We start from the raw sequence: 27,590 nt of genomic DNA on the forward strand, positions 1-27,590 counted from the left end.
TTCGTAGTTTAATTTTTTTTATTCGTACAACGTATTCGAAAAAAACAGTAAAAGTAGATTCTTAAAGCCTAAAACAAATACTCTGGACGGAGTTAGGTGACAATTCACATAGTGTATGCTTTCCTTGAGTTTTCGCTCTACTTAGTATAATGGAATGGATTTTGTTACTTCGCATTTACGTTACAAAAGACATACTGTTTTCGGTTCAGTTGAACACTCGTCTGTATAGGAAACTTAACCCTAGAAGGCACAACAGGCTTACACCCGAAACGGTCACGGATTTCGCTGCATGGTTACAGCCATCTTCTGCGCAGTAGCACTCCTCCCAGTAGACTCCATTCTCGTAGACGCCCCAGTTGCACACTCCGGTAACGCCGGTCTCCGATACCGAGGCGCATCGTCGGATCACCTGGCGCCATCGGCCGTCCCCTGAAAAGAAAAGAGACAGAATGAATCTGTTAAGGCCCACACGAAACTTTTATCAAAATTATGCTTATTTATAGCCCATCTTTTGTTTTAAAGTAGTTGCCACCGGTATTTCGTACCTCTCGAGCTTTATACATATACAGCCACTTTTTTCGGCAAAAAGTTGTGCTGCGCAATCATATGTTCTAAAAGTGCTCGGAACAAAGTTTTTGGGAAATATTATCGTATATAAAAAAATCCAAAAAAAATCGATTTTCCAGTACCACCCTTACTTTTTTGTTTAAAAAAATCATAACTCATGAACCATAAGAAAAAAAATCGGGTTCTTCGGCAAAGTTGCTCCAAATTGGTTGTTCTTAAACATTGTAGAACATTGTGTAGTCCTAAATGCGTCTGCAAAAAAGTTTATGTGCTGATCTCGTAAACTATGTGGGCCACCCTAATTTCACATAACTGGAAAAAATGTCTGAAAAATATGCAGAATTTTTTTTCGAAGACGCCATACATCTAAATTTGACGGTTTAGGCACAATCATCCTTGTCATCCTGGATATGACTTTGGGATCAATATGCATTGTTATATATTGTTTAAAAATGCGCAAGTATACATCAAACGATGTTTTCAGATTTCATGTTTTTGGTTGTTTGTAGCTCTTCATCATAATGATTAAGTTGTAGTTTCTCCTTTTCGGTTTTGATTTTTGATCAAGGTCTTCTTAATCTCACAGTTAATTCGAAATTTGGTGAGTTAAGTGTTTTAAGGGAAACATCTCGGAATCCAAAGATGGCCAATTTGTGCCCCTACAATCGTTCCTGATCTTATTTTATTTTAAACTTTCTGCTAGTGCACAATGCCAAAATAAAAAGTACACTGTTGTTAGATGATTCCTTCGCGAGATTAGTTTGAAGTTTTAGTGCAATGTTGATAGTTGGAATCAAACTGTTTTACCTTTAATAGCAAGAAATTAACGACATTGTACAGTGGTCCAGGAATGAGTTTTACGCGGAAAGATGCATTTTGAGCTTTAGAATGAAACATTAGATGAAAACGGTCTTCTACAAAGTTGTTTGTATTAGTAAGGCCCTTTGTTTGGTGTAATTGAAAATTAGGGTGGACCACGTTTTCATAGAAATGGTGTGACTAACTTACTTATATGAGGAAATTATATTAGTTGTAAACCATTAAATTTCAAGCAACTTTGCTAAAAAAGTTTTTAGTTTTTTTGTACCTCTTAAATTGACCGATTTAGAGCTTTCTTCCTACGGTGACATAGGGTGGTCCGAACAAAACTGGTTTTCTGGCTCTAGCGTTTTCAATTCAAATATCTCATCAAAGTAGTCTATGAAACACTTTCAGAGCTTTGATAAATGCGTAATTTGATGACTGAAGAAACATGATATCTCCTTCCGTTTGGGAATTATTGTCGTTTTTCTCACAACAACATGCCTACTTTGATTGTGAATATCTCTGATTGGGGCAAACAAAAAAATATCTTTTGACGGCATTCAAAAGACAAAATGAAATTGTATTGCTGTGTGCATTTGAAACGCAAATATCGAATGCGGGAACACCAAACGCGGTAAGATTTTCCACAAGAAATGCGATGTCAAAGATAGGTTTTTCTATCTAGGTCAGCGGTGATTTAGATAATCGTTGCTAGGATTCCTTTGATTGGTTTGTGTTACCGCATTTGGAGGACATTTAGTCAAGATTTGCACCTCAAATGCAAACAGCAATATATTAAATCAAAAAAATACAGATTTGTTATTTTTGTAACACTAATAAAATGCCTTGAAGAACAAATGATTTTAAGCAGAAAAACTTCAATAACTTTTGAGCTTAAATGGATATCATCAATATTTTTGCATGAAAATTTGCGTTTTGTTAAGTTCTAAAAGTCGTTCATAGACACTTTGACTTACTAATACAAACAACTTTTTAGAAGACAGTTTTCGTCTAATATTTCATTCTAAAGCTCAAAATGCATCTTTCCGCGTAAAACTGCTTTCTGGACCATAGTGCATTGGAAGCAGCTGTATATAGCAATAAAAGTAAAGAGCATCCGTTTTTATATTGTTCCATGGAACATCGTTGCAAATTCACTTGCATATCTTAATTTTAAATATTTGTCCTCAAAACTAGAGACACATCTACAACTTAATCATAAGCTCATACACTGATAAGAAGAGAGTTTGAGATAATACAGCTTAGAAAAATTACCTTTACCAGTTACAGCGGCTGGGTTTTCTTAACTTGACAGGCATAGTGTGTACCCAATGAGAATATATACCGAGGTGAGGAAGACGACATTTAGTGTGCGTGACATCCATGTACGGTACAAAATGTTTCACAACTACAAGCGAGCTCCAATAAGAAGCCGTGTAAATTAATGACGTAGTTATTTTTGTTTATGTTTTCCCTCTTTACTAATACATAGCTATACAGTTCACTCTCAACGATCGTACCAATCGGACGTTTGTTCAGTTTGTCCGCCTTTCGAGCTCCGTGAGTGAAGCTATTGATCAGTTTCAACTACCTACCCAAAAAGTGGACCATACTACGGTTTGAAAAGTGCATTGTTAAGGAACAAAGACAAAAGTTGTTCGGAAACTCGTTTGTATTTCGGTGGTTGACCTTGATTTTTTTTGTGATCCTCAGCTGTAGAACCTTAAGCCTTTGCAGTTAAGTGTTATTAGGTTAAAGGCTAGTGGTGGACACCTAGGTGTCTGCCACGACCAGTGCGATGGACTCGGGGTCATCCCCTTGGCTGGGGAATGTGTACATTCCCCCTGATTCAAACACACGCCAATTGAATTGGGCGGGATTGGCTGATACTGTCCCTCAAACAGTTGATAGAAGTTATGCAGGAAGACGTGTTCCAGAATGGATGGATCCGCTCAACGGCGAGTTGTCAATTCTAGTTATGGTCCCGGCACTAGAACAAGGTACCCTTCCAGACAACCCTTGGCTAGTCAGGAAATCAATCGAAAATTCCGTCGGAAGCATTGAGCACGCCCGTCCCGAAAATAGAGGTGCTAGGTATGTACTGAAGGTCAGACAGGTCAAGCAAGTGCAACAATTACTTAACCTGCGAGAACTCACTGATGGTACCAAAGTGAAGATCGATTTCCACCAAACCTTGAACATCCGAAAATGTACTGTGTCGTGTCCGTATGGCCTTTCTATTCCTGACAATGAATTGCTTGAAGAGCTTCGGTCACAACGTGTGATTGAGGTTAAACGTTTCTTAAGACGGGATCCGAAAAACAGAGATAACCTTCTCCCAACACCGACTTGCTTGATTTCGGTCCAAGGAACTACACTGCCGGAGTTTTTCTATTTCGGTTACGTCAGCGTTAAAATAAGAGCGTATTACTCAAACCCTCTACAATGCGGAAAATGTTACCGATTTGGCCATACGAAACGCGTTTGCCAAGAAGGAGCCATCTGTCCGGAATGCTCACATGAGCATGAGTACAAACCTCCTTGTCTTGCTGAAGCCCATTGCGTCAATTGCAAAGGGCCGCATAGCGCTCGAGCAAGGGAATGCCCAATTAAAATAGCGGAGTCAAAAATAATACGCATAAAGATCGATGAAGATGTATCATATCCTGAAGCTCGTAAACGTTGTGAGGTGAGACAGCAACAATCAACTGTTCAACACAGGCTTGAGACACCAAAAGGAGCAGAGTTGTTGAAAATGCTGGAATTGAAGGACCAAGAAATTGCAAACCTTCGGCGTTTACTCGAAAAGCTCATCAACGAAGTAGCAGAACTAAAAAAGGAAAGGACCGCGCAACCGAAGAACTCTACACGCACCGGCAGCACCCAAGAAACAGCTTCGCATATCGAGGAGGGAAATCAACCAGACGGATCGCAAAGCATCGTAACTGAAGTAAGGCGGGATAGTGAAACTACCAAACGGCTTCAAACAAATTACAATCCAACGTCTCCAAACGGTAATCGTCTAGCCCCACCCCCTAAAAAGTTGCTGGAAAATGGTAAGGATCGAACTAACAATGAATTACTAACACCTCCGAACGACAAAAAAAGAATTTTATCACCAGAGCGTGATATGGATACGGATCAGGTTTAAATCTAATCAATATCTATTGTCTACCTGTTTGGATACTGCTTTAACATCATTTTTGCATTTCGGTTGCAAATCCATCAACTTTTCATTGAGAAGTTGATGAACATAACGGCCTACTTTTCCAACCGAACCAAACAGTGCTGAAAAGTGCTACTTTTCAGCACTTTTTTCGGTGCTGAAAAGTAGCACTTTTTAGTACTGTTTCTGTAGGCGTCAACCGAATAACCCAGTCTCCTCATGTCATATGTGCTTATTTTGCGCGGCGTATAAATCGAGACGAGTCGTTCTCTCCTCGGGTGACGTGTGACGACTTATCAAATGGGAGCGAGTTGACACCTCACCGACTCGTCTCGCACAGAATAAGCACACTTGCCTCTGATTCTAGGGTTTATTCTACGACTTGGGTATGTGAGAATTGTCGGTGTTGGATAGCGACTTGAGTGAAGTGACTTTCCATTTGGTTTCCAGGACGAGTCACATCACTCGAGTCTACATCCGTTGTGCGATCTAGTTCCCAAACAGACTGACGATTCTAATGTGGGATCGGATCGTCCAGCATTTGTAGTCAGCTACTTTATGTGCTGTCTTACCTGTTCTTTCCTCCAATAGGATATATACAGAGTATCTACTCGTTCACCGAAATGAAATTCCCTGATATTTCCAGGTTTTATAAAAATAATTCCAGGTTCAAGAAATACTCTAATTTTGTCTAAAACAAATTAATGACAAATTTTAAAGTGTTTTCGATTTAATAGCTATTTATACACTTCTAAACATTATGTAAAGCATGCTGAAACTATTCCAATATCCAATATTACAATGTGAAGATGATAACAATACAAAAGCTAAGTTTTATTCAAATGAATCGTATTTGCCAAGGATGATTTCTTAATTCCGTTTGTAAGAGCTCTGTGAACTGAACGGAACATTCAAGTGCATCAGTATGTGTCAAGCCCCTGGGTAATCACGTTCGACCGTATAACATTTAACTCTCGCATAACATGGGATAACGCCCTAGGAGCCGCATTGGTAACCACGTGTGTAGCTTGTTGTTTCAGCGCAAAACAATTATTAAGATCCAAACCAACACTACTGGCAGGTATGGAATGATCCTTTCTTCACCATATCGTTGTTAAATAACGTGAAACTCCATTCAAATGCTTAGAAACAACGAGCTATACACATGGTTACCAATGGCTTTTAGGGCGAGATCATAAGTTATTCAAAAACTGTGGTAATATAAATAAATTATAAATTTTTGCATTTCATTCGAAAAAGTTTTAAATTAATCATGTAGGGTAGGTGTACCAGTTATGGCCATAGTGGTTCCCTATTTCGCCATACGTGATAACCTAAATGTCTCCACATTTTGAAAAAATTTGTGTGTTTTAGCAGTAAGATATAGGATATATCTTGATGTTAAAACATTCAAAAAGATTAAAAATGTGAAAGTCATCGAAATTTCACATATGGCCAAATAGGGAACCACTATGGCCATTACTGGTACAGTTTCCCTTGCTCGAAATTTTGAATTTTAAGTTGTTTAAATTCCAGTTTATTTTTCGAAAATCGTTTTTTCTGAAATCAATTATTTTCCAATAATTTTAAAAATTGTGCATGGTAAATGAATTTCTTGAATATATGAAATTTAGAAACCTTTTTCCAGAAAAAAGAGATTAAAAAGTAACCAAAATGAGACCGAAAAGAGACAAAACAGTAATCAAAAAACGAAACCTAATAGGAACCAGGACAAAATAGTTTGATCAGACCAGACATTTCCCTGAAAATAGGGAGACTTACGGCTTCGGCACCATTCGACTATTATCGGCAACCAAATTTCAAACGCCAAATTCACAGCATTATTCTATCAAAACACGTCAATGAAAACATTCAGATGATTCTTTGTTCTGTCCGCTTCCCACTGACGAGATTTCCGAGACTGAACAAACAATAACGCCAGAGATGTCATCTTTTTTTTTTTTTTTTTTTAATTTCTTCATTAGTATCATTCCAAACATTACATTCATTTCTTATATCTAGGTGTTCTGTGTTATTTGACAACACTATCATCCTAATTTGGTAAAACAAATTTAAGATTTAATTAACATTTTGTTAACAACATATTACATTTCATTTGCCGTAGCAGTTCAGTTTTTTTACAGGTGAGTTGATTTCACCTGCTTATAAGAGAAAAAAAATGTTTTTAATATACTTAACATAACTTAACCTAAACATATAACGCATTAATCGTGGCAATAGAAGATTGTAACGATTTTTGCCTGAAATTATTAATGATTGTATTTGACATTTGTTCCAATGTTTCAACATTGGATATTCTATGTAACTCATTGGTACTATACCAGGGAGGAAGCCTCAGAATCATTTTCAAAATTTTATTTTGAATTCTCTGCAGAGCTTTCTTCCTGGTATTACAACAGCTAGTCCATATTGGTACAGCATACAACATGGCTGGCCTGAAAATTTGTTTGAATATCAACAGCTTGTTCTTAAGACAAAGTTTTGATTTTCTATTAATAAGGGGATAGAGACATTTTACATATTTATTACATTTGGCTTGAATGCCCTCAATGTGATTTTTGAAAGTTAAATTCTTATCTAGCATGAGCCCTAGATACTTAACTTCATCTGACCAATTTATTGGAACCCCTCTCATCGTGACAACATGTCTACTTGAAGGTTTCAAATAAAGAGCTTTTGGTTTATGTGGGAATATTATTAGTTGAGTTTTGGAAGCATTAGGAGAAATCTTCCATTTTTGCAAGTATGAAGAAAAAATATCCAAACTTTTTTGCAATCGACTACAGATGACACGAAGGCTTCGTCCTTTGGCGGAGAGGCCTGTGTCATCCGCAAACAAAGATTTTTGACATCCCTGAGGTAGCTCAGGTAAGTCAGATGTGAAAATATTGTATAATATTGGTCCCAAAATGCTGCCTTGGGGAACACCAGCTCTTACAGGAAGTCTTTCAGATTTGGAGTTCTGATAATTAACCTGAAGTGTACGATTTGACAGATAACTTTGAATTATTCTAACAATGTATGTTGGAAAATTAAAGTTATTCAATTTTACAATCAAACCTTCATGTCAAACACTGTCGAATGCTTTTTCTATGTCTAGAAGAGCAAGACCAGTAGAATAGCCTTCAGATTTGTTGGAACGGATCAAATTTGTTACACGTAAAAGTTGATGAGTGGTCGAATGTCCATGGCGGAATCCGAACTGTTCATTGGCAAAAATTGAATTTTCGTTGATGTGGGCCATCATTCTGTTCAAAATAACCTTTTCAAAAAGTTTACTGATGGAGGAAAGCAAACTGATTGGACGATAGCTAGAAGCTTCTGCAGGATTTTTGTCTGGTTTTAAAATTGGAACAACCTTAGCATTTTTCCATTTGTCAGGAAAATATGCTAATTGAAAACATTTGTTAAATATATCAACTAAAAATGATAAGCTACTTTCTGGAAGTTTCTTGATGAGGATGTAGAAAATTCCATCATCGCCAGGAGCTTTCATGTTTTTGAATTTTTTAATAATAGTTCTCACTTCTTCCAAATCAGTCTCCCAGGAATTTTCGAAAACGTTCTCTTGATTGAGAATATTTTCGAACTCCTGAGTAACTTCATTTTCAATTGGACTAGTAAGTCCTAAATTAAAATTGTGCGCACTTTCAAACTGCATAGCAAGTTTTTGAGCTTTTTCGCAATTAGTTAGTAATAATTTGTTTTCCTCTTTCAATGCCGGTATTGGCTTCTGAGGTTTTTTCAAGATTTTCGATAATTTCCAAAAGGGCTTAGAGCCAGGGTCCAATTGAGAAATTTTATTTTCAAAATTTTTGTTTCTTAATTGAGCAAAACGTTTCTTGATTTCTTTCTGCAAATCCTGCCATATAATTTTCATAGCAGGATCGCGAGTGCGTTGAAATTGCCTTCTCCTCACGTTTTTAAGACGGATCAAGAGTTTAAGATCATCGTCTATAATCACGGATTCAAATTTTACTTCACATTTTGGAATTGCAATGCTCCGGGCTTCAACAATGGAATTTGTTAAAGTTTCAAGAGCATTGTCAATATCAAGTTTAGTTTCTAAAGAAATGTTAACATCAAGATTGGAGTCAACATACGTTTTATATATATTCCAGTCGGCTCGTAAATAATTGAAAGTGGAGCTGATAGGATTGAGAATCGCTTCTTGGGATATTTGAAATGTAACAGGGACATGATCAGAATCAAAATCAGCATGAGTAATCAGTTGGCTACAAAGATGACTAGAGTCGGTTAAGACCAAATCAATCGTAGATGGATTTCTAGAAGAGGAAAAACATGTGGGGCTATCAGGGTATTGAATTGAGAAATATCCTGAAGAGCACTCATCAAATAAAATTCTGCCGTTGGAATTACTTTGAGAATTATTCCATGACCGATGTTTGGCATTAAAGTCACCAATGACAAAAAATTTTGACTTATTGCGAGTCAATTTACGCAAGTCAGTTTGGAGCAAATTAACTTGCTGCCCAGAGCATTGAAAAGGCAAATAGGCAGCTATGAAAGTATATTTACCAAACTGTGTTTCAACAGAAACACCTAAAGTTTCAAAAACTTTAGTTTCAAATGATGAAAACAGTTGATGTTTTATACGCCTATGAATGATGATTGCAACTCCCCCATATGCCCCATCAAGTCGATCATTACGATAAACAAAAAAGTTAGGATCTCTTTTGAGTTTAGATCCAGGTTTTAAATACGTTTCGGTAATAACTGCTATATGCACGTTATTAACCGTAAGAAAATTAAACAGCTCGTCCTCTTTACCATTCAGAGAACGAGCATTCCAATTTAAAATATTAAAATTATTATTTGGATCCATTAGAAAAACGTAATCCAATAACAATTTGATTTGTAAATTTTACACCTACTTGGACTGCTTCAGTCATAGTGGTGGCTTTGAACATTGCATCAATCATTAGATTCAATTGTTCAGTTAGAAAATTAAAATCAGAGGCAGACATGTCATGTGATTTCCCATTGGAATTTTCGGTAGATGAGGAAGCGGAGTTACCTGTGGCGGTAGGGTTTTTTCCATTTGATTTGAAACAAGTAGAATGGGTACCCATGGATCGAGCAGGGGAGGAGTTCGAATTTCCTGCTACGATATCGGCAAAGGATTTACCGTGGGTAGATACATTCGAAATAGAAAGATTCGAACGGCTACCCGACGGATTAAAATTAGTTTGTGACTGAGCATGATTATGATCTTCCTGATGGGTATGATTCCTAATCAAGCGATCGTTAACTGAAAAATGAGCATTGTTCGATACTCTACCAGGCAAATTCCGGAAACGACCGTTATCGTAACGGATATTATCTTTCATCTGCCTGGCACGAGCCTCAATGACCTTTTTTCGTGAAGGACAATTCCAAAAATTGGACTTATGGTTAGCCCCGCAATTACAACATATGAATTTGGTGGTATCTTCCTTCACTGGACAGACGTCTTTGGCGTGAGAAGAACCTCCGCAAATCATGCATTTAGCATCCATGCGACAATTTTTTGTACCATGACCCCACTTTTGGCACCGACGGCACTGAGTGGGGTTCTGGTAATTTCCTCCAGGTTTCTGGAAATGTTCCCATGTCACACGGACATCAAACAAAAGTTTTGCTTTTTCTAAAGCTTTAATATTATTTAGTTCTTTTTTGTTAAAGTGAACTAAATAAAATTCTTGAGAAAGCCCTTTCCGAACAATGTCAGATTGGGTTCTCTTTTTCATAATGATTACTTGGACTGGGGAAAATCCAAGTAAATCATTTATTCCATTTTTGATCTCTTCAGGTGATTTATAGTCACTTGAGAGACCTTTCAAGACAACTTTGAACAAACGTTCAGTTTTGTCGTCATAAGTAAAAAAATTGTGCTTCTTCTCTTCAAGATGTTTGAGAAGAAGCTCACGATCTTTAAGAGTTTCCGGCAAAACGCGACAGTCTCCTTTCTTTGCGATTTGGAAGGAAACCTTGATTCCCCTAATGGAGTTCAAGATCTCCTGCCTAAATCCCCCAAATTCGGAACAACTGACCACGATAGGCGGCACTCTTTGCTTCCTCACTTGAATCAAAGAGCCTGAGCTAGAGGCTGCTTCGATTTGGTGTTCGGAAAATTTGTCTAGAGCATCGAACTGATTGCTCATTTCGATACAATTATTCATTTCACCCTTGGAAGAAACTTCGCATTCCGGGGAAGCGTCCTTTCTTCCATTCTTGCCACGTGTAGTGACAGTTTTAAAACCCACTTTTTTGGAAGGAAGTAGTGAATTCAGAGATTCACCCTTCCTTTTGTTTGTTGTTGATACCATGTTTAATTAATAAACGAAAGAAGACGTGACCTTCGAAAGGTTTTTTCCCAAGACGGTGTCCAAGAAGGATTACCACCGCTAGCTTTCGCCAACGGGTCCAACGAAAAATCGAAGGCACGGGTCCAAACAAGGATCGTAAAGGGATCAATAGTAGAAAAAATAGTACTGAAAAGTACTGTTTTAGTAGCACTGAAAAGTACCGTTTTTAATTTTAGCACTGAAAAGTACTGTTTTTGTAGCACTGAAAAGTACTGTTTTATTGCTTTAGGTAGTTTTTAAGAAAACTTCCAAGAGCAGAGAGAATTCGTGTACGCACAGCACGAAGGTACGATGCGCACTGCCAGAGATGTCATCAATTCAAATGAACACGCCTCAAAATGCGACTGATTTGGAGCTGCCGAAGAGATTCGCCAGCAGTTCTTATGGGAAAGTTGCCGACAAAAGTCACACTGACAAGAGATGATCGCAGCGTTGTAAAAACGTTTCCAAAAGCATTTTGACAAGTCTGTCGGTGTGAATCGATAGAGGATTGAGCAACGCATAAATGTAAACAGACAAACACGGAATTTATCTACTGATGTCGGAGAAAATTACAAAAGAAGCGCGGCATCGACTAAGACTGCCGAGAATACGTAAGTTCCCCTATCTTTAAAACTTTGTTTTTCAATTTTTTTTGTGACATTACGACGACATACAAGCACATCTGGTATATGCCAGTAAAGGACAAACATTCATTGATGCATTGCGACGACATTACGAGAGGGATGGATTGATATCTATATTTGAGATTTTCACTCCAAAAATTTTCCTAAGGAATTCCTCCAAAAAAATTGTTTTGGATATCTCAAAAAAGAACCAGGATTTTTCCATAAAATATCACAAAAAATACCTCAAGGCTTTCATCAGAAATTCATTCACATATCATTTCAAATATTTTTTGAAAAAGCCCTTTTTCCTCGAGAATTTTATCCGGTGATTCTTCAATCAGATTTTCTATAACATCCTCCAAGACTCCTGTTTAAAACATGTTGTAACATTCAACCAGAAACTTCTCCAGATGTCTCCAAGGATTTCTCAGGATTTTCTTCAAAATTGTTTTTCAGAATTTTCATAAGATTTTGACTACAAATTTCTCTGAGGATACCTTCAGGAATTACTTCAGAGATTACTCCTAGGATTTCTTCGGAAATTCCTCTATTAATTCTAGAGATTTCGGAAGGAAGTTTTCAAAACTTTTTTTCTCAAGCATTGTTCTAGGAGTTTTATCCAAAGAAATTTGAATGAAATTTCTCAGAAAGCTAAGAAATTGTTGAGAAAATTCGTGACGCATTCCTAAAGCAAATTTACGGGTATCTTTTGTTACAGTTTCTTAATTTCTTAGGTCACCCTACATGAAAGAGGATTTTCAGGAAGATTTACTCTTGTTGAACTTTTAGAAGATTTCCAAGATTATTACTAAGATAATTTAAAAAAAAAGAAACATCATAATATCTCGCAGGATATTGCAAAGGATCTCCTGGAACACAGGATGAAATTACTAGAAAATTGTTTAGGAATAATCATTCCTACAATCGAAGGATTTGGAAAAAATGCTGTGGTATTAAATTGTGTAAAACCTTAAATGAGCTTTTCAATATTCCATGGGGATTTAAAAAATAAAAAAAACATTGAAAAATGTTTGGATGAACTTCAAATCCTTGGATGAAATGCTGGAGAAATTCCTAGAAAAAAATGTAAAGAAACTTAATAATGAAACACAGGTCTAATTGAGGGAATTATTTGAAATTTTCTTAATATATTCACTCAAATAACCCCTGGAGAAGTTTTTGGATCTATTTTTTGGAATAACCGTAGATGAAATGGCGTTGAAATTCTTGTCGGGTTTTCTTGGGAGAAATTCTGTCGGAAACTTTGGATATCTCTTAGAATAACGACTGAATAACTCTTTGAATAGTTAGTGAAAAATATCTGGAGGAAGTCCCAGGATAGTCTTTGTTCAAAGTACTCCCTGAGAAAATTACTAGAGGTAGTAACGTTGAAATGTTCAAGGATTTCTTAAAGCAAATTATGGAGGAACTTCTATAAGCATCCTATGAAAAAAATGCCAAAGGAATTTCTTGAAAAATTCCTGGTAAAATCTCTGGAGGAACCATAAGGATATTTTCCTGAAGCTGTTCTCGAGAAATACGAGAAGAAATTTTGCATATCAGTTATCTGCAAGCAAGTTAAGGAAAAAGAGAGACTTTAGAGACTATTTTGGTCAAAATAGAGACTTCAGACACCTTCATCAAAAATATAAACTTTTTAGAGACAATGGTATCTAAAAAGAAACCTGCTACCTGCCCTAGACATGTTAATTCTTCACCGAATAAATTTAGATCATGTTTTGATAAGCTGATTAAATTTCATACTCGAATGGATCCTCACTAAACATGTCATATAGTATTTGGAGAGCGGCGCAGCCGAATTTGTTTTCGAATGAAGAGAGTTTTCTGGCAATTAATGATAGCTCTGAGTTATGACGCAAAAATACTTTGGCGTGAACATATTCTATCATGAATTACTGCCTCAACATAATTTCCCTGATTGTGATCGAAATTCCCTGAGAATTCCAGGTTTTTTCCAGGTTGAATAAAATTCCCTGATAATTCCAGGTTTTTCCAGGTAGTAGACACCCTGATATAGAACTGCATGATACCGATGGGAGCGAGAAAATTTGTGACATTCTTGGGTACTACTGTATCACAGCCTACGTGATTGAAAAATGCTGAATGCGTAGTTTCACGCATGGCTGTATGCCCATGTGGGTTCTTTTAAAATGTTGATCTGTGCTTTTTGGGTTCATCCAGCTGAAATGGCATTTTTCGAAATAGCAAAAAATGTTGTATGCAACTCGTTGCAAAACTCGATTTTTTCAGCACTCGTTGTATTTATCCAACTCGGCGAGCCTCGTTGGATAAATGTACAACTCGTGCTGAAAAAATCATCATTTTGCAACTTGTTGCATAAATAACTATTTCAATCCATCGCATAACGCATCTAACACCAACGGTTTAAATCAAGAAACTAGTCAACTAAATGCCACAGGTAGACTAACAACATCTTCACAATCTTCATCGCTAACATATAGATCTTTGGCATTACAATGGAACGTGAAAGGATATCGTGCAAGAAAGGCAGAGCTAGCTCATTTAATAAGTAAACACCAACCTTATGTTGTGTGCTTACAGGAGACGATTTGTACCGCCAACTGCTCAAGCTTCTCGTCAGATTATACAATTATTTGTGAACCTCCCACACAGCAGTCCGGCTGGGGTGGCGTGGCCATTGCTGTTCTGAAGGATTTACCTTTTGTGAAAGTCACATTACACACAAAATTGCAAGCAGTTGCAGTAACGTTGGAAGTTCCAACTAGGAAAACGTATGTATCGTTGTATGTTCCCCCTTCTTTCTCTAATGATAGATTGAAGAAGGAGTTGTTCAAGTTAGTTCAGCAGATGCCAAAGCCTTTCATGATCATGGGGGATTTTAATGCACACTCTGAAATATGGGGTTGCTCAAATACGGATTTAAGAGGTCGTATAGTTGTCTCTATGCTAGGTGAATATGATCTTGATCTGCTGAACGATGGTTCACCAACTTTTCTTAGCCTCTCAAATGGTTCTCAATCAGCAATAGATTTGACAATATCATCAGAGCACTGTAATAACGTTTTATGGGAAGCTATTGGAGATCAGCATGGAAGTGACCACTTCCCAATTCTATTGAAAATATCGTCTACTAGATCATTTCTAAGTACACCTCAAAGATGGAAATATAGCGACGCTGACTGGATGGAATACCAACGAAGAGTTGCTTCAGTGCTGGATCCCAATACAATTTATACGGCTGATAAAATATCAGAAATAATATTTAACGTTGCTTTGTCTTGCATTCCAAGAACATCAGGAAAATTGGGAGGGAAAAGAGTCCCATGGTGGACCAACGAAGTTCCCGCTGCAATCAAAAGTAGACGAAAAGCTTTACGTGCTCTGCGTAAATTGAATACAGACGACCGAAGAATTTCTGTTGCATTGCAATCTTTTAGAGCTGAACGCAACAATGCGCGTGTTGTTATTGAAAAAGCAAAACAGGAAAGTTGGAAAAATTTCGTTGAAAATATCAATTTTGATTCTTCAGCATCCGATGTTTGGCGGAAGGTTGGCGCCTTACAAGGTCGATATAAGACTCCAAAGTTCCATATTAAGTCAAACGGGGCGGTAACAGATGACCCCTATAAGATAGTAGATCTGTAGCTGATCATTACATGGAAGTTTCAAGCTCCAGTAATTCTCAATCAAATATATCAACATTAGAGTCATCTTCTGAATGTTCCATAGAAGAAATTGCTGATGATGAATTTGATTCCGTTACTGACTTCAATGCTGACTTCACTCTGGATGAGTTGAACTGGGCCGTGGCTAAGTGCACTAGTAAAGGAACTGGTATAGATGGTATAGGATATCCGCTCTTAAAAAATTTACCACTCGAAGGTAAATGTTCATTGCTGGCAACCTTCAATAGCATATGGGAATCAGGTAAAATTCCTGAAATTTGGAAACAGGCTTTAGTGGTGCCGATTCCTAAGGATACTAGACGTGAAGGCAATCCAGAGGAGTATCGGCCGATTTCTCTAATAAGCTGCATAGCAAAAGTTCTTGAAAGACTTGTTAATAGACGGTTTATCTTTGAGCTAGAGCAGAAAGGTTGTATAAACTCTATGCAATTTGCCTTTCGTGCAGGTTTAGGGACTGATGTATATTTTGCAGAGTTAGAGGATCTTTTGGATGACCCTATAAAGGCAGGAAAACATTGTGAGCTTCTTTCAATTGACATATCGAAAGCATATGACACAGTGAACAGACAAATGGTAATCGAACGATTGAAAGAATTGAAGTTTGGCGGATGGATGTATATTTTTTTGCGAGATTTTTTGAAGGACAGAACTTTTAGAGTTAAAATTGGTTGCGCGGAATCAAGAGGAATCAAGCCACATCACGAGGTATCCCACAAGGTTCAGTTATTTGTGTTTCATTGTTCTTGATTACCATGGATCCTATTTTCAATGTTATTCCGAAAAACGTGAAGATATATGTTTACGCAGATGATATTCTTTTAGTGGGTTTCGGATCCTACAGAAAATGCTTGCGAGCCAAAATGCAATCAGCAGCAGAATGTGCCTTTGAATGGTTGTCTTCGGTCGGTTTTCAAGTATCCGTGCCAAAATGCCAGCTTCTCCATGTTTGCAATAGTCGCCGTCACCGCAGAGTTATTGAAAATATAAAACTAGATAATATAACCATTCCTGTCGTTAACCAAATGAAAATACTTGGATTAATTATGGATCGTAAATTAAATTTTCAAAACCATGCTAAGACAAGAAGACAGTCTGCTTCTGGAATAATTAATATTCTCAGAATTATATCAGGGCGAAAGCGTGCAAATCGTGGAACTCTGATCAAACTTGTCCATAGTTTAGTAGTACCTCGTCTGTTATATGGCTTTTCTTTTGCTGGAAGAAACAAGGAGAAGGTTTTACCTATAATCAGTCCCATATACAATAAAGCAATACGAATAGCATCTGGAGCTTTTCCTACAAGCCCTATCAAGGCTATTATGTGTGAAGCAGGGCAGCTACCGATTGAATATATTTCAAACTTAAACGAGGCTAGAACTGCTATACGGTTACTAGAAATGCACAGAATATCCCCGGATTTGCCGATCATTCAGCTTCAGCTTTAGCTTCAGCTTCAGCTTGATTGGCCGCCCGTGGATGCACTCCAGTATCGCCAGATCAGCTGCACTTACACAAGGAACCAACCGAATGACTGCTTGGGACTAACAGGCATCCTCAGTGTATAAGTGCTGGTGATCTTCTATTTTTAGGCAACAATGGCACCTGCCACGTCAGAATGCAGACCAATGAGGGGAAGGGGGAGGAATTGATGATGCATTGAACTGACTCCCACGTAGACCGTATATTCCACTGCATCCACGTCAGTTCATGCGGGAGTGTATGGATTGGGGGAAAGGCATGGCAGAGAGGTTTGCTTTTGTGGTTAGCAGACTGCCTATGTATCAGGCGTAAGAAAGGCGTGCGCGTGGAAGTAGGAAGCGTTAGGGAAACGGTTTCTTGTCCGTCTCTGGTTCTAGCGTTTGCTATGAACGAATAAGTTTGAGTGTGATATATTTAGAATGGAAGATAGAAGCAAGTGAGAGATATACAAATACAAAGTACGAGGAAAGGGACGGGCCTGGGATTGAACCCATGACCTTCTGCATATGAAGCAGAAGCGGTAGCCATCAGACCACCAACACCGTCTACTATCCCCGGATTTGCCGATCATTCGAAGAACAAAACTTTGGTTCTCTTTGATTTCAAACAGTTTCCAAAAATTACTCGAACGTGGAGGTTGGGACACCCACGCTGGGATTATCGAGCTTTGAAAATAGATTGATCTCTTCAACGCAATTTAAAAGCTGGTGACAGTTCGAGAAAAGTAATTCCATATTATAGAGAACTAATCAGACAAAAATATTCAAATCATTATAAGATTTTTACCGATGGATCTAAGGGTCAGGGTCGCACAGGGTATGGGGTTTATTCGGATAACAGTGAAATATGCGGTAGGATAAACGATTCATGCTCAGCTTATTCAGCAGAGATTATGGCTGTTTGTACAGCTATACGAAGCGTTGACCGTACACAAAAGTCGGTAATCTTTTCCGATAGTGCAAGTACCCTAAAAGCTTTAGAATCAGGATCATCAAAAAATTCATGGATTCAAGCTTGCGAAAACGCTTGTAAAGGAAAAGACATTACTTTTGTTTGGGTTCCAGGACATGCTGGAATCTTTGGTAATGAATCCGCAGATTCGCTGGCAAATGTAGGTAGATCCTCAGACGTCATATATGATAAGATTACCAGACAGGATGCAAATAGATTTGTCAAAACTATAATATGGGAAGCTTGGCAGTTGGAATGGGCTGCATCTAATCCAGGAACTCAGTTGAACGCCATTAAAGAAAATGTAAAAATATGGAAAGATAGATGCAACCAATATGAACAAAAGATTATTACTAGAATAAGATTAGGACATAGTAAACTAACACACAGTTATCTATTATCACCGTATCAAGATGCTCCCCTGTGTTCGAGCTGTAATGATCTGTTGACTGTGGAACACATCTTTGTAAAATGTAACACTCTGGATAAAAAACGAAAAGAATATGAAATATCAGGAAACCTAAAAACTATTTTAAAAAATGACACAAAAGCAGAAGAAAAAGTAATCAAATTTGTCAAAAAACTAGATTTAATTAAACTGTTATAACAATTTGTAAATAAAGACAGACGCGAATGACCTGCTATGGTTAAAGCGTCTATAATTCAAAAAAAAAAAAAAAAAATACATAGCTATAGCTTCTTCTTCCACACCTTAGTATATATTCTCATTGTGTGTGACCGTTTAAAATGAGGGCTTACAAAAAATATTTAGTTTGATCATACACTATTTATTTCTTTATAAGGCAGCGTCTATTTATTACGTAACGCTAAAATTGGAAATTTTTAACCCCCCCCCCCCTCCGTAACGCTTTTTGTATGAAAAGTTTCAAATTTTTGTATAAGCCGTAACGCTTGAACCTACTCCCCCCTCCCCCTAGAGCGTTTCGTACATGGTGATTACTATTTCCTGTCCGTAAAATTAATGATAATTTTCCTATGAATGAAGAATCGTGTATGCTTTTCTGTCGGTCAAAATTAGGGTGAAATCAGCAATGTTCAAAATTTAAGTAAAGCTATTTTTGTTACTAAGTGTGTCGCATACAAATATATGGTATGATTCTGCCGACTGAATATATGTTTGAACTTTGAACTATTGAATCGTAGCACGCATACGAACGTTTTTAAATGTACATCCGAAAGATAAGAATCGAGATTTGAAAAGTAGTTTTTGTTCCGATATGGTGTCTAAAATATTAAAAATAGGGGTGAGATTTGGTCAGACAAGAACGATAGTGAACAGAATCACAAGTCTACCTTTTTGACATTTTACCGTGACGTATGTACTCTTTCCTCATTGAGATGTGTTTATCCTTCCTAAATACAAATCGCTAAAAGATCAAACAAGTCTGCTTGTGGATTCCATGCATTGAAAAACAAAGCAAGGCATTTGGACAGCCTCCTAACCAGCAACTGTTTTTCGTGTGCAGCAACACCGTGGAATTACCAAATGGATTGTTTTTTCGAATTCGATTTATTATTAGTATTTTTTTACGATAAATGCTGGTTTCACATACTTTTTGCACAAAGCTGTTCATTTTTTTGGTATAATCGTTGTTCGGATAAACGGGAATGAACGGTACGGCGGTGAATCCCCCGACAGATTGTTAACAATACGAATGCAAAGAGATAGACGTCAATCGTGATGACAACCATACCTAAGGCGAGATGTTATAGACGAAAAAACGTGTACACCATATGTGATGCAGATGTGCTATATGATTGCGAATTTTTATATTGAATTGTGTCGAGAAATTACTGAATTTAAAGGCTGATAGGATTAGATTAAAGTTGGATAAACCATATGAACTGTAAAGTGAGTGAAACCTGTCAGAATAAGAGTTCTTTGCGATATTCCCTAAATTTATATTCTTTAGGTTAGGCATTACTGTAACCCATTGTTGGCTGATCATAATTCCACGGTTATTTTGTCGCTTAAGGCGTAAGTTTCTATAATTATATGATTTATTCCTGATCTAATGTGCTATTATGTGTAGTAGGACTTTCGGGCAGAAAGCGTTGTGAGGTCGTACGTGGGATTGTCAGTAAGGAGAAAAATTAATGTAAGATACCTTGAAACGTAACCTTGAACTATCCAGAATTCTAAAATATACATATATTTTTAGCTTTGAGCGAAACACCAAAAATCGCTTCACAGAAGTTTTTCTACCCACTCAAAGTCCGAACATAATCTCAAAGATTAATTTCGGTAGCTCACGATGGCTCATAAACAACCGCTCAACGAAAGCTATTGCCTATGCGAATCGTGTCATCAATCACCTTCGGCTGATCGTGGTATGGTAGCATGCGACGAATGTGGAAAGTGGTTCCACTACATGTGTGTCAACGTCGATGAATCGATAAAGGACCACCCCTGGTGTTGTGAAGCATGCTTGCTGATCAGATCACGACGACATCGTAGCGTTAGCTCCACATCTTCAAGGCGCAGATTCAGGGAACTCGAGCTGAAACGGCTAGACGAGGAGTACGCCTTACAGCAGGAATACATGCGAAAACGGTATGAGGTGATGGCATCGTGCTTGGAGGACGAGGAAGAGGATAATAGTCAGGATGGTAGCTCCGTAAACAGCAGCGTTAGTAGGACGAGAAAGTGGATAAACAGTCAGCGAGAGGCTCACGGAAATGTTGGTGCCGGTCAAGCCTGTAGTTTGCCTTCGATCCCGAATGTAGGTCCCAGCTACGTTGTAGGGCACGGAGAGTCCTATGAATTCACGCCCTTTGGTCGTCTGGAATCGAGAGTGCCAACACGAAAGAACACCGTTACTGCCATAAATCAGTTCGAAGCGAATGTATCACGTCACGTTCCAAGCTTACCGGAACCTTTGACCTCGGTGTCGAGCCCACATGGGCTGGGGCGTAGTCAAACGCTAAATGCAGCATCGTACCGAGGAGGCTCGTCGATTATCCCAGCTCTGTGGCAAATTGTATCGCCGGATTTGGCGCCAACGGAGCATCCTAACGTTCGAAATGCTACTGCTCAATCGTCTATGCCGAACAATCAGCCGTTAGTGTCGCGAGAACAGCAATCCACAATGATCGCACCGATAGCTGGCCCAAGTCCAGCGCAAATTTCAGCGAGACAAGTGTGGCCTAAGCGGCTGCCAGCGTTTTCTGGAGTGGCAGAGGAGTGGCCCATTTTCATTAGTTCGTTTGAGAATTCGAACGCAGCGTGTGGATTTTCGGATGTAGAAAATCTCATAAGGCTTCAAGAAAGTCTAAAAGGTCCTGCACTGGAGATCGTCCGTAGCAGACTGGTGCTCCCTGCAAACGTCCCGAAAGTCATCGATACTTTACGTCGGATTTATGGGAAACCAGAGGTTCTCATTCGCTCGCTGATTGCAAAGGTTCGAAAGATAGATCCACCGAAATCCGAACGATTGGATACGATCATCAAGTTTGGGATCGCCGTACAACAGTTGTGCGACCACTTGGATGCCGCCAACCAACAAGACCATCTTCGAAATCCGGTGCTGCTGGAGGAAATGGTGGAAAAGCTTCCCGCCAGCTTCAAATTGGAGTGGGTCCGTTTCAAGAGAGAGGAACAGCAAGTTTCGATCCGTACATTCGGAAACTTTATGGAAAAGTTATTGGATGAAGCTAGCGAAGTGACACTGTTAAATCCGTCATCGGAGACTACAACAAAGCAAGAAAGTAAATCGTCTGCGAAACCGAAAGGGTATGTGCACACGCACAGTGAATCGGAAGCTGTTCCAAATCCTGGTACGAAAACCGAAGCTTTAAATCGCACGATGATAAGCCGTGCGCAACATGTTGCAAGGTCGGGCATCGCGCGCGAAACTGCGAAGAGTTCAAACGATTGACGGTTAAAGAGCGTCTTCAATTGGTGAAGGACCGACAACTGTGCGCCGTCTGCTTATACAATCACGGAAACATGCGTTGTCGTAACAAAATGCAGTGCAACGTTCTGGGTTGTAATGGCAGGCACCACGCTCTACTGCATCAGGTAGAACCCCAAGAGTCGAGCTGCATGGTACATCAGCGAATCAGCAAATCCTCTGTAGTCTTCCGCGTAGTACCGGTCATTCTCATTAACGGGTCGAAGGAAGTGGCAACCTTCGCCTTTCTCGACGAGGGTTCATCCAAAACGCTATTGGAAAGCAGCATGGCGAGAAAATTGGGACTCAAAGGAGCGGTCAGGCCATTGGATCTGAAATGGACGTCAGGGGTTACCAGGACTGAAAAATCATCGATGAACGTATGTCTGACGGTGTCCGGAAAAGGATCGAGTGAACGATTTTTGCTGGATGAAGTACACACCGTTGAACGGATGAATCTACCGAAACAAAGCGTAAATTTTGACGATTTGGTTTCAAGGTTCAAACACCTCCGGGGCTTGTTCGTCGAGAATCAAGCGGACGCAGAACCCACGATTTTGATTGGTTCAGATAATCTCGATTTGATGGCGCCAATTGAATCTCGCATAGGAAAGAAAGGAGAACCAGTCGGTCTGCGTTGCAAACTTGGATGGACAGTTAGTGGACCAGTGAGCTCAAATGCCTCAGAAGAATACTGTGGAGTGCACCAATGCGATGTTTCGATGGAACAGTCGCTGAAAAACTATTTTACGTTGGAAGAAGCCGGAATTGCTTGTCCGTATCGCGTGGAATCCGACGAAGATCGAAGAGCTCGCTTTATTTTGGAGAAAACTACTAGGCGCATCGGAAATCGGTTTGAAACCGGCCTTTTGTGGCGAACCGATGAAATTCAAATGCCGGATAGTTACGCCATGGCCTTCCGGCGTATGCAGAACTTAGAGCAGCGCTTCAAAAGGAATCCTGATATGCAGGAGAAGGTAGCCCGTGCCATCGAAGATTTCGTCGAGAAGGGCTATGCTCATAAAGCGTCAACTGATGAGCTTCGTCGCAGCCAATCAGGACAGGAGTGGTTCTTGCTATTGAACGTAGTTGTGAACCCGAAGAAACCGGGGAAGATTCGGTTGACGTTGGACGCAGCCGCCAAAGCAGGCGGAACATCTCTCAATGACATGCTGCTTAAGGGTCCAGACATGTTGGTCTCTTTACTGGATATAATCAACCACTTCAGAGGACGACGAATCGGATTTGGAGGCGATGTGAAGGAAATGTTTCTTCAAATCCGAATGCGCCAGCCAGATACACGATTCCAGAAGTTCTTGTTCCGGCAGGATCCATCCAAAAATCCCGATGTCTACGTCATGGACGTCGTCATCTTCGGCGCGAAGTGTTCACCGTGCAACGCTCATTTTGCAAAGGACACCAATGCTCGGGAGCATGCAAGCCAATTTCCAGCCGCCGCAGATGCCATTATCAATCGACACTATGTCGATGACTATTTTGATAGTGCGGACAGCGAAGACGAAGCCATTCAGCGTGCACGTGAAGTAAGGGAAGTCCATTCTCTCGGCGGGTTCGAAATCCGTAATTGGGTGAGTAACGTACCAAAAATACTCGAAGCGCTGGGAGAGGAAGGTAAATCAACGAAGACACTTTGCTACGACAAAACGTTGGAGTCTGAACGAGTGCTGGGGTTGCTTTGGGTGCCTGAAGAAGACGTGTTCACGTTTAGTATGGGGCTGAAGGAAAAGTTGATCCCCTATCTTGTGAACAAAGTACGACCTACCAAGCGCATCATCTTACAGTGTGTCATGAGCTTCTATGACCCTGTAGGATTCCTTTCTCCTTTCCTCGTGCATGGCAAAATTATTATCCAGGAAACCTGGAGAAGTGGAACGGACTGGGATGAACCAGTAACTGATGAAATTTTCAATAGGTGGCTAAGCTGGACAAGAATTCTCCCAGCCATCGAAACTGTGAAGGTTCAACGGTGTTTCTTCGGCGACGAATCAATCAACAACATAACTTCGGTTCAGCTGCACATTTTCTCAGATGCCGGTGACGACGCCTACGGTTGCGTGGCATACCTGCGGTATCGAGTAGCGGGAGAAGTTCGCTGCACTCTGGTGGGCTCCAAAGCGAAAGTTGCGCCACTGAAGCTGACCTCAACACCCCGATTAGAACTGCAAGCCGCAGTGATTGGGGCGAGGATGATGACAACTCTGCTGGCTTCCTTACCTGTTTCGATTCAGGAACAATTTCTTTGGGTAGATTCCATGACGGTTCTCTCCTGGATTCGGTCTGACAGCCGAAAATACAAACCGTACGTGGCGCATCGTATAGCTGAAATTTTGCACTCGACAGACATCAACTCATGGAGGTACGTTCCATCGAAAAAGAATGTTGCCGACGACATGACGAAGTGGGGACCGGGAACTATGATGGATGCGGATGGAAGATGGTTTAACGGACCGCCTTTTCTATATCAAGCGGAGGAATTGTGGCCAGAGCAACCAAAAACTAGAGCGACTGTAACCGAGGAGATCAGACCATGCTATCTACTCCACCACGTTGGCATCACGCAACCTATTATTGATGCCTCACGCATTTCAAACTGGAAGGTACTCTTGAGAACGGTAGCACTAGTGTATCGCTTTGTTTCGAATTGTAAGCGCAAACGTTCCGGACAATCTATCGAAGCGGTAAGAAGCGCCAAATCCAGGAAATCGACCTTACCAGCCGTACTGGTGGAAATACGACAGGAAGAGTTAGCGAAAGCGGAACGTCTACTGTGGAGGATCGTTCAAGCCGATGCTTTTCCAGATGAAGTGAAGATTTTAAAAAGGAATAGGGATCTTCCTCCGGATCAGTGGATCTCCATCGACAAGTCGAGTAAACTGTACAAAACATCGCCATTTTTGGATGAAGACGATGTTATCAGAATGGAAGGGAGAACCGCTGCAGCGGTGTTCGCCGAGATGTGTACTCGATTCCCTGTTATATTGCCGAGGAATCATATCATTACATCGAAGATTTTGGAGGATTACCACGTTCGGTATGCGCATGGATCAAAGGAAACCGTGGTAAATGAAGTACGACAGGCTTATTTCATTCCTAAGCTACGTACAGCTGTCGGAAAAGTCATCAACAACTGCCTGAAATGCCGACTTCGGAAAAGCAAGCCAATGGTACCGCGTATGGCGCCCCTCCCTGTTCAGCGAATGCAGCCTTTCGTGCGTGCCTTCAGTTACGTAGGGCTCGATTACTTTGGGCCTATCGACGTTACTGTAGGAAGACGCAAGGAAAAACGTTACGTAGCACTGTTCACGTGTCTGGTCGTGCGAGCTGTCCATTGTGAGGTGGCGTATAGTTTAAGCACTGAGTCGTGCAAGCAGGCAATCCGTCGATTCATTCGGCGACGTGGTTCTCCTGTCGAGATATTTTCAGACAACGGTACGAATTTTCAGGGGGCAAGTAGAGAGCTTCGTGATGAGCTGGAGAGAATTGATCGAGATTGTGCAAATACATTTACGGGTACAAACACGAAGTGGACCTTTAACCCGCCGTCTGCTCCTCATATGGGCGGAGTATGGGAGCGAATGGTGAGGTCCGTTAAAGAAGCAATGGCAGCATTAAGCGATGGACGGAAGGTGACTGATGAAATTTTAATAACGACCCTGGCCGAAGCTGAATATCTTGTCAACTCTCGTCCGTTGACGTATTCTGGAACGGAGGACGCTGAACTGGATGCTATTACTCCGAATCACTTTCTCCTTGGCAGCACTTCGGGACAACACCTACCGTTCCAAGTACCAATATCTGTGGCAGAAGAGCTAAGGAGCAGTTATAAGCGTTCTTTGGCATTGGCGAACGAATTCTGGAACAGATGGTGCAGAGAATATTTGCCGACATTGAATCAACGGAGTAAGTGGAACGTTGAAAGCAGATCATTAAAGGCAGGAGACTTAGTCTTCGTCATGGATGATGGTAAGGGTGCTGCAGGAGTCCGAGGCATAGTTGAAGAGGTTTTTGCTGGAGCTGATGGACGAGTGCGTCAAGCTGTGGTACGAACGAATGGAGGGATCTTTAGGCGACCGGCTGCTCGGTTAGCGGTTCTTGAAATAGCTGATAAACCTGGCCAAGCTTCAGAAGGGGATTATGACCAGGGTTTATGGGCTGGGGAGTGTTCGGATAAACGGGAATGAACGGTACGGCGGTGAATCCCCCGACAGATTGTTAACAATACGAATGCAAAGAGATAGACGTCAATCGTGATGACAACCATACCTAAGGCGAGATGTTATAGACGAAAAAACGTGTACACCATATGTGATGCAGATGTGCTATATGATTGCGAATTTTTATATTGAATTGTGTCGAGAAATTACTGAATTTAAAGGCTGATAGGATTAGATTAAAGTTGGATAAACCATATGAACTGTAAAGTGAGTGAAACCTGTCAGAATAAGAGTTCTTTGCGATATTCCCTAAATTTATATTCTTTAGGTTAGGCATTACTGTAACCCATTGTTGGCTGATCATAATTCCACGGTTATTTTGTCGCTTAAGGCGTAAGTTTCTATAATTATATGATTTATTCCTGATCTAATGTGCTATTATGTGTAGTAGGACTTTCGGGCAGAAAGCGTTGTGAGGTCGTACGTGGGATTGTCAGTAAGGAGAAAAATTAATGTAAGATACCTTGAAACGTAACCTTGAACTATCCAGAATTCTAAAATATACATATATTTTTAGCTTTGAGCGAAACACCAAAAATCGCTTCACAGAAGTTTTTCTACCCACTCAAAGTCCGAACAAAAAAGTGGATTTTACACACTTATGAATCATCTTCTTTTCATCTTGTTTGCATCGTATTTCATGTATATATTTTTCAGCAGGGTATGCTTTTGCAATCATATTCTCAAAAACAAGTTATTTCAATTACAGTGTCCCAATGTAGTCCCATTTATGAGGTGAGATTGGGTCACATTTTATTCACTTGTAGTGCCGTGGTGAATAAATAATTTTCATTAATTTCTTATACAGTTGTTATTGTACCTTCAAAGAACATACACACCAAGTTTGAAGTTTATTGGAGTTAAAATGCGGTAGTTATTCAATAAGTAATTCGTTTATATCCCGCGAGCCGCACGTGGTAATTAAATCTCTCAAATCTGATAAGTTTCGCAAAGTTTTTCTTCGGGAAGCTGTTCTACTGCCAAAGTTATCAAGAACATGAAACTAAGTTATTACGAGAACTATCCATTATCAGAAATAAAAATGGTTGAACAAACAGGCCTGAAGATCACTGATCTAATAAGACCATTCTAATAAGAGAATAACTCCTTCTATAGAACTTGCTACTCCTAACCCTGTCATACTCCATACCCATCATATTCATACTCACAGATGAATCCTCGGGGGCTCTGCTGGACCACCTTCATGCAAAACGATCCCGGCATGTGAGATTCATCGCTGTTGCACTCGATGGCGATATTCTGCGTCCTGTTGAATGCTTTGTATGCACCACAATTGTCCACCCCCTTGGGATCTGTCTGCGAGGAACACTGGTAGCAACGTATGGCGAGAGCTGCAAAATAAATTCAAGTTCAATTGAGCGAAATGAATTCTAATTAACTGGTGAAACTAGGAAACTGAAACTGGAACCGCCAACAACTTTGTTTCACTTAGCTATATAGTGTTAGCTAGTCTAATGGGAGTGGCACCTACGCTGCGGTTGTTGCTGTTGATACTCCCCTATTCATGAATGCTATGCTACCTGTTTATCATTGTCATTAAGGTGCACCAGTGATGACTAATGGCATGTTTTCGAGATGAGAAATTATGCTTACCTGAGCTAAACAAGGCAGACACAAAAATAAGCAACAGTTGAGGATTCATTGTCAAAGCGGAGATTCAATTCAGATTGGGAGATTCTTGGGGAATCAAATTTATTCCAGTAGGTTCAAAACAAATTGCAGTGCGTCGCCATGAATGTTTGTAGTCGTACTGAATGCAAACTGTCA

At 39.8% G+C, this 27,590-nt stretch overlaps 1 protein-coding gene across 1 annotated transcript; it reads right to left on the minus strand.

The window, feature by feature from the left end:
- Positions 1–27,590, minus strand: LOC5564996. Its single transcript, XM_001649291.2, has 3 exons — positions 27,417–27,590; positions 26,972–27,154; positions 1–429 (listed from the first exon to the last, which is right to left on the minus strand). The coding sequence occupies exons 1-3, from the start codon at positions 27,463–27,465 to the stop codon at positions 206–208; spliced, it is 456 nt and encodes a 151-aa protein (XP_001649341.1). The 5' UTR covers positions 27,466–27,590; the 3' UTR covers positions 1–205.

Source organism: Aedes aegypti, chromosome 2, assembly GCF_002204515.2.
Source record: "Aedes aegypti strain LVP_AGWG chromosome 2, AaegL5.0 Primary Assembly, whole genome shotgun sequence".
NCBI classification, from domain to species: Eukaryota; Metazoa; Arthropoda; class Insecta; order Diptera; family Culicidae; genus Aedes; species Aedes aegypti.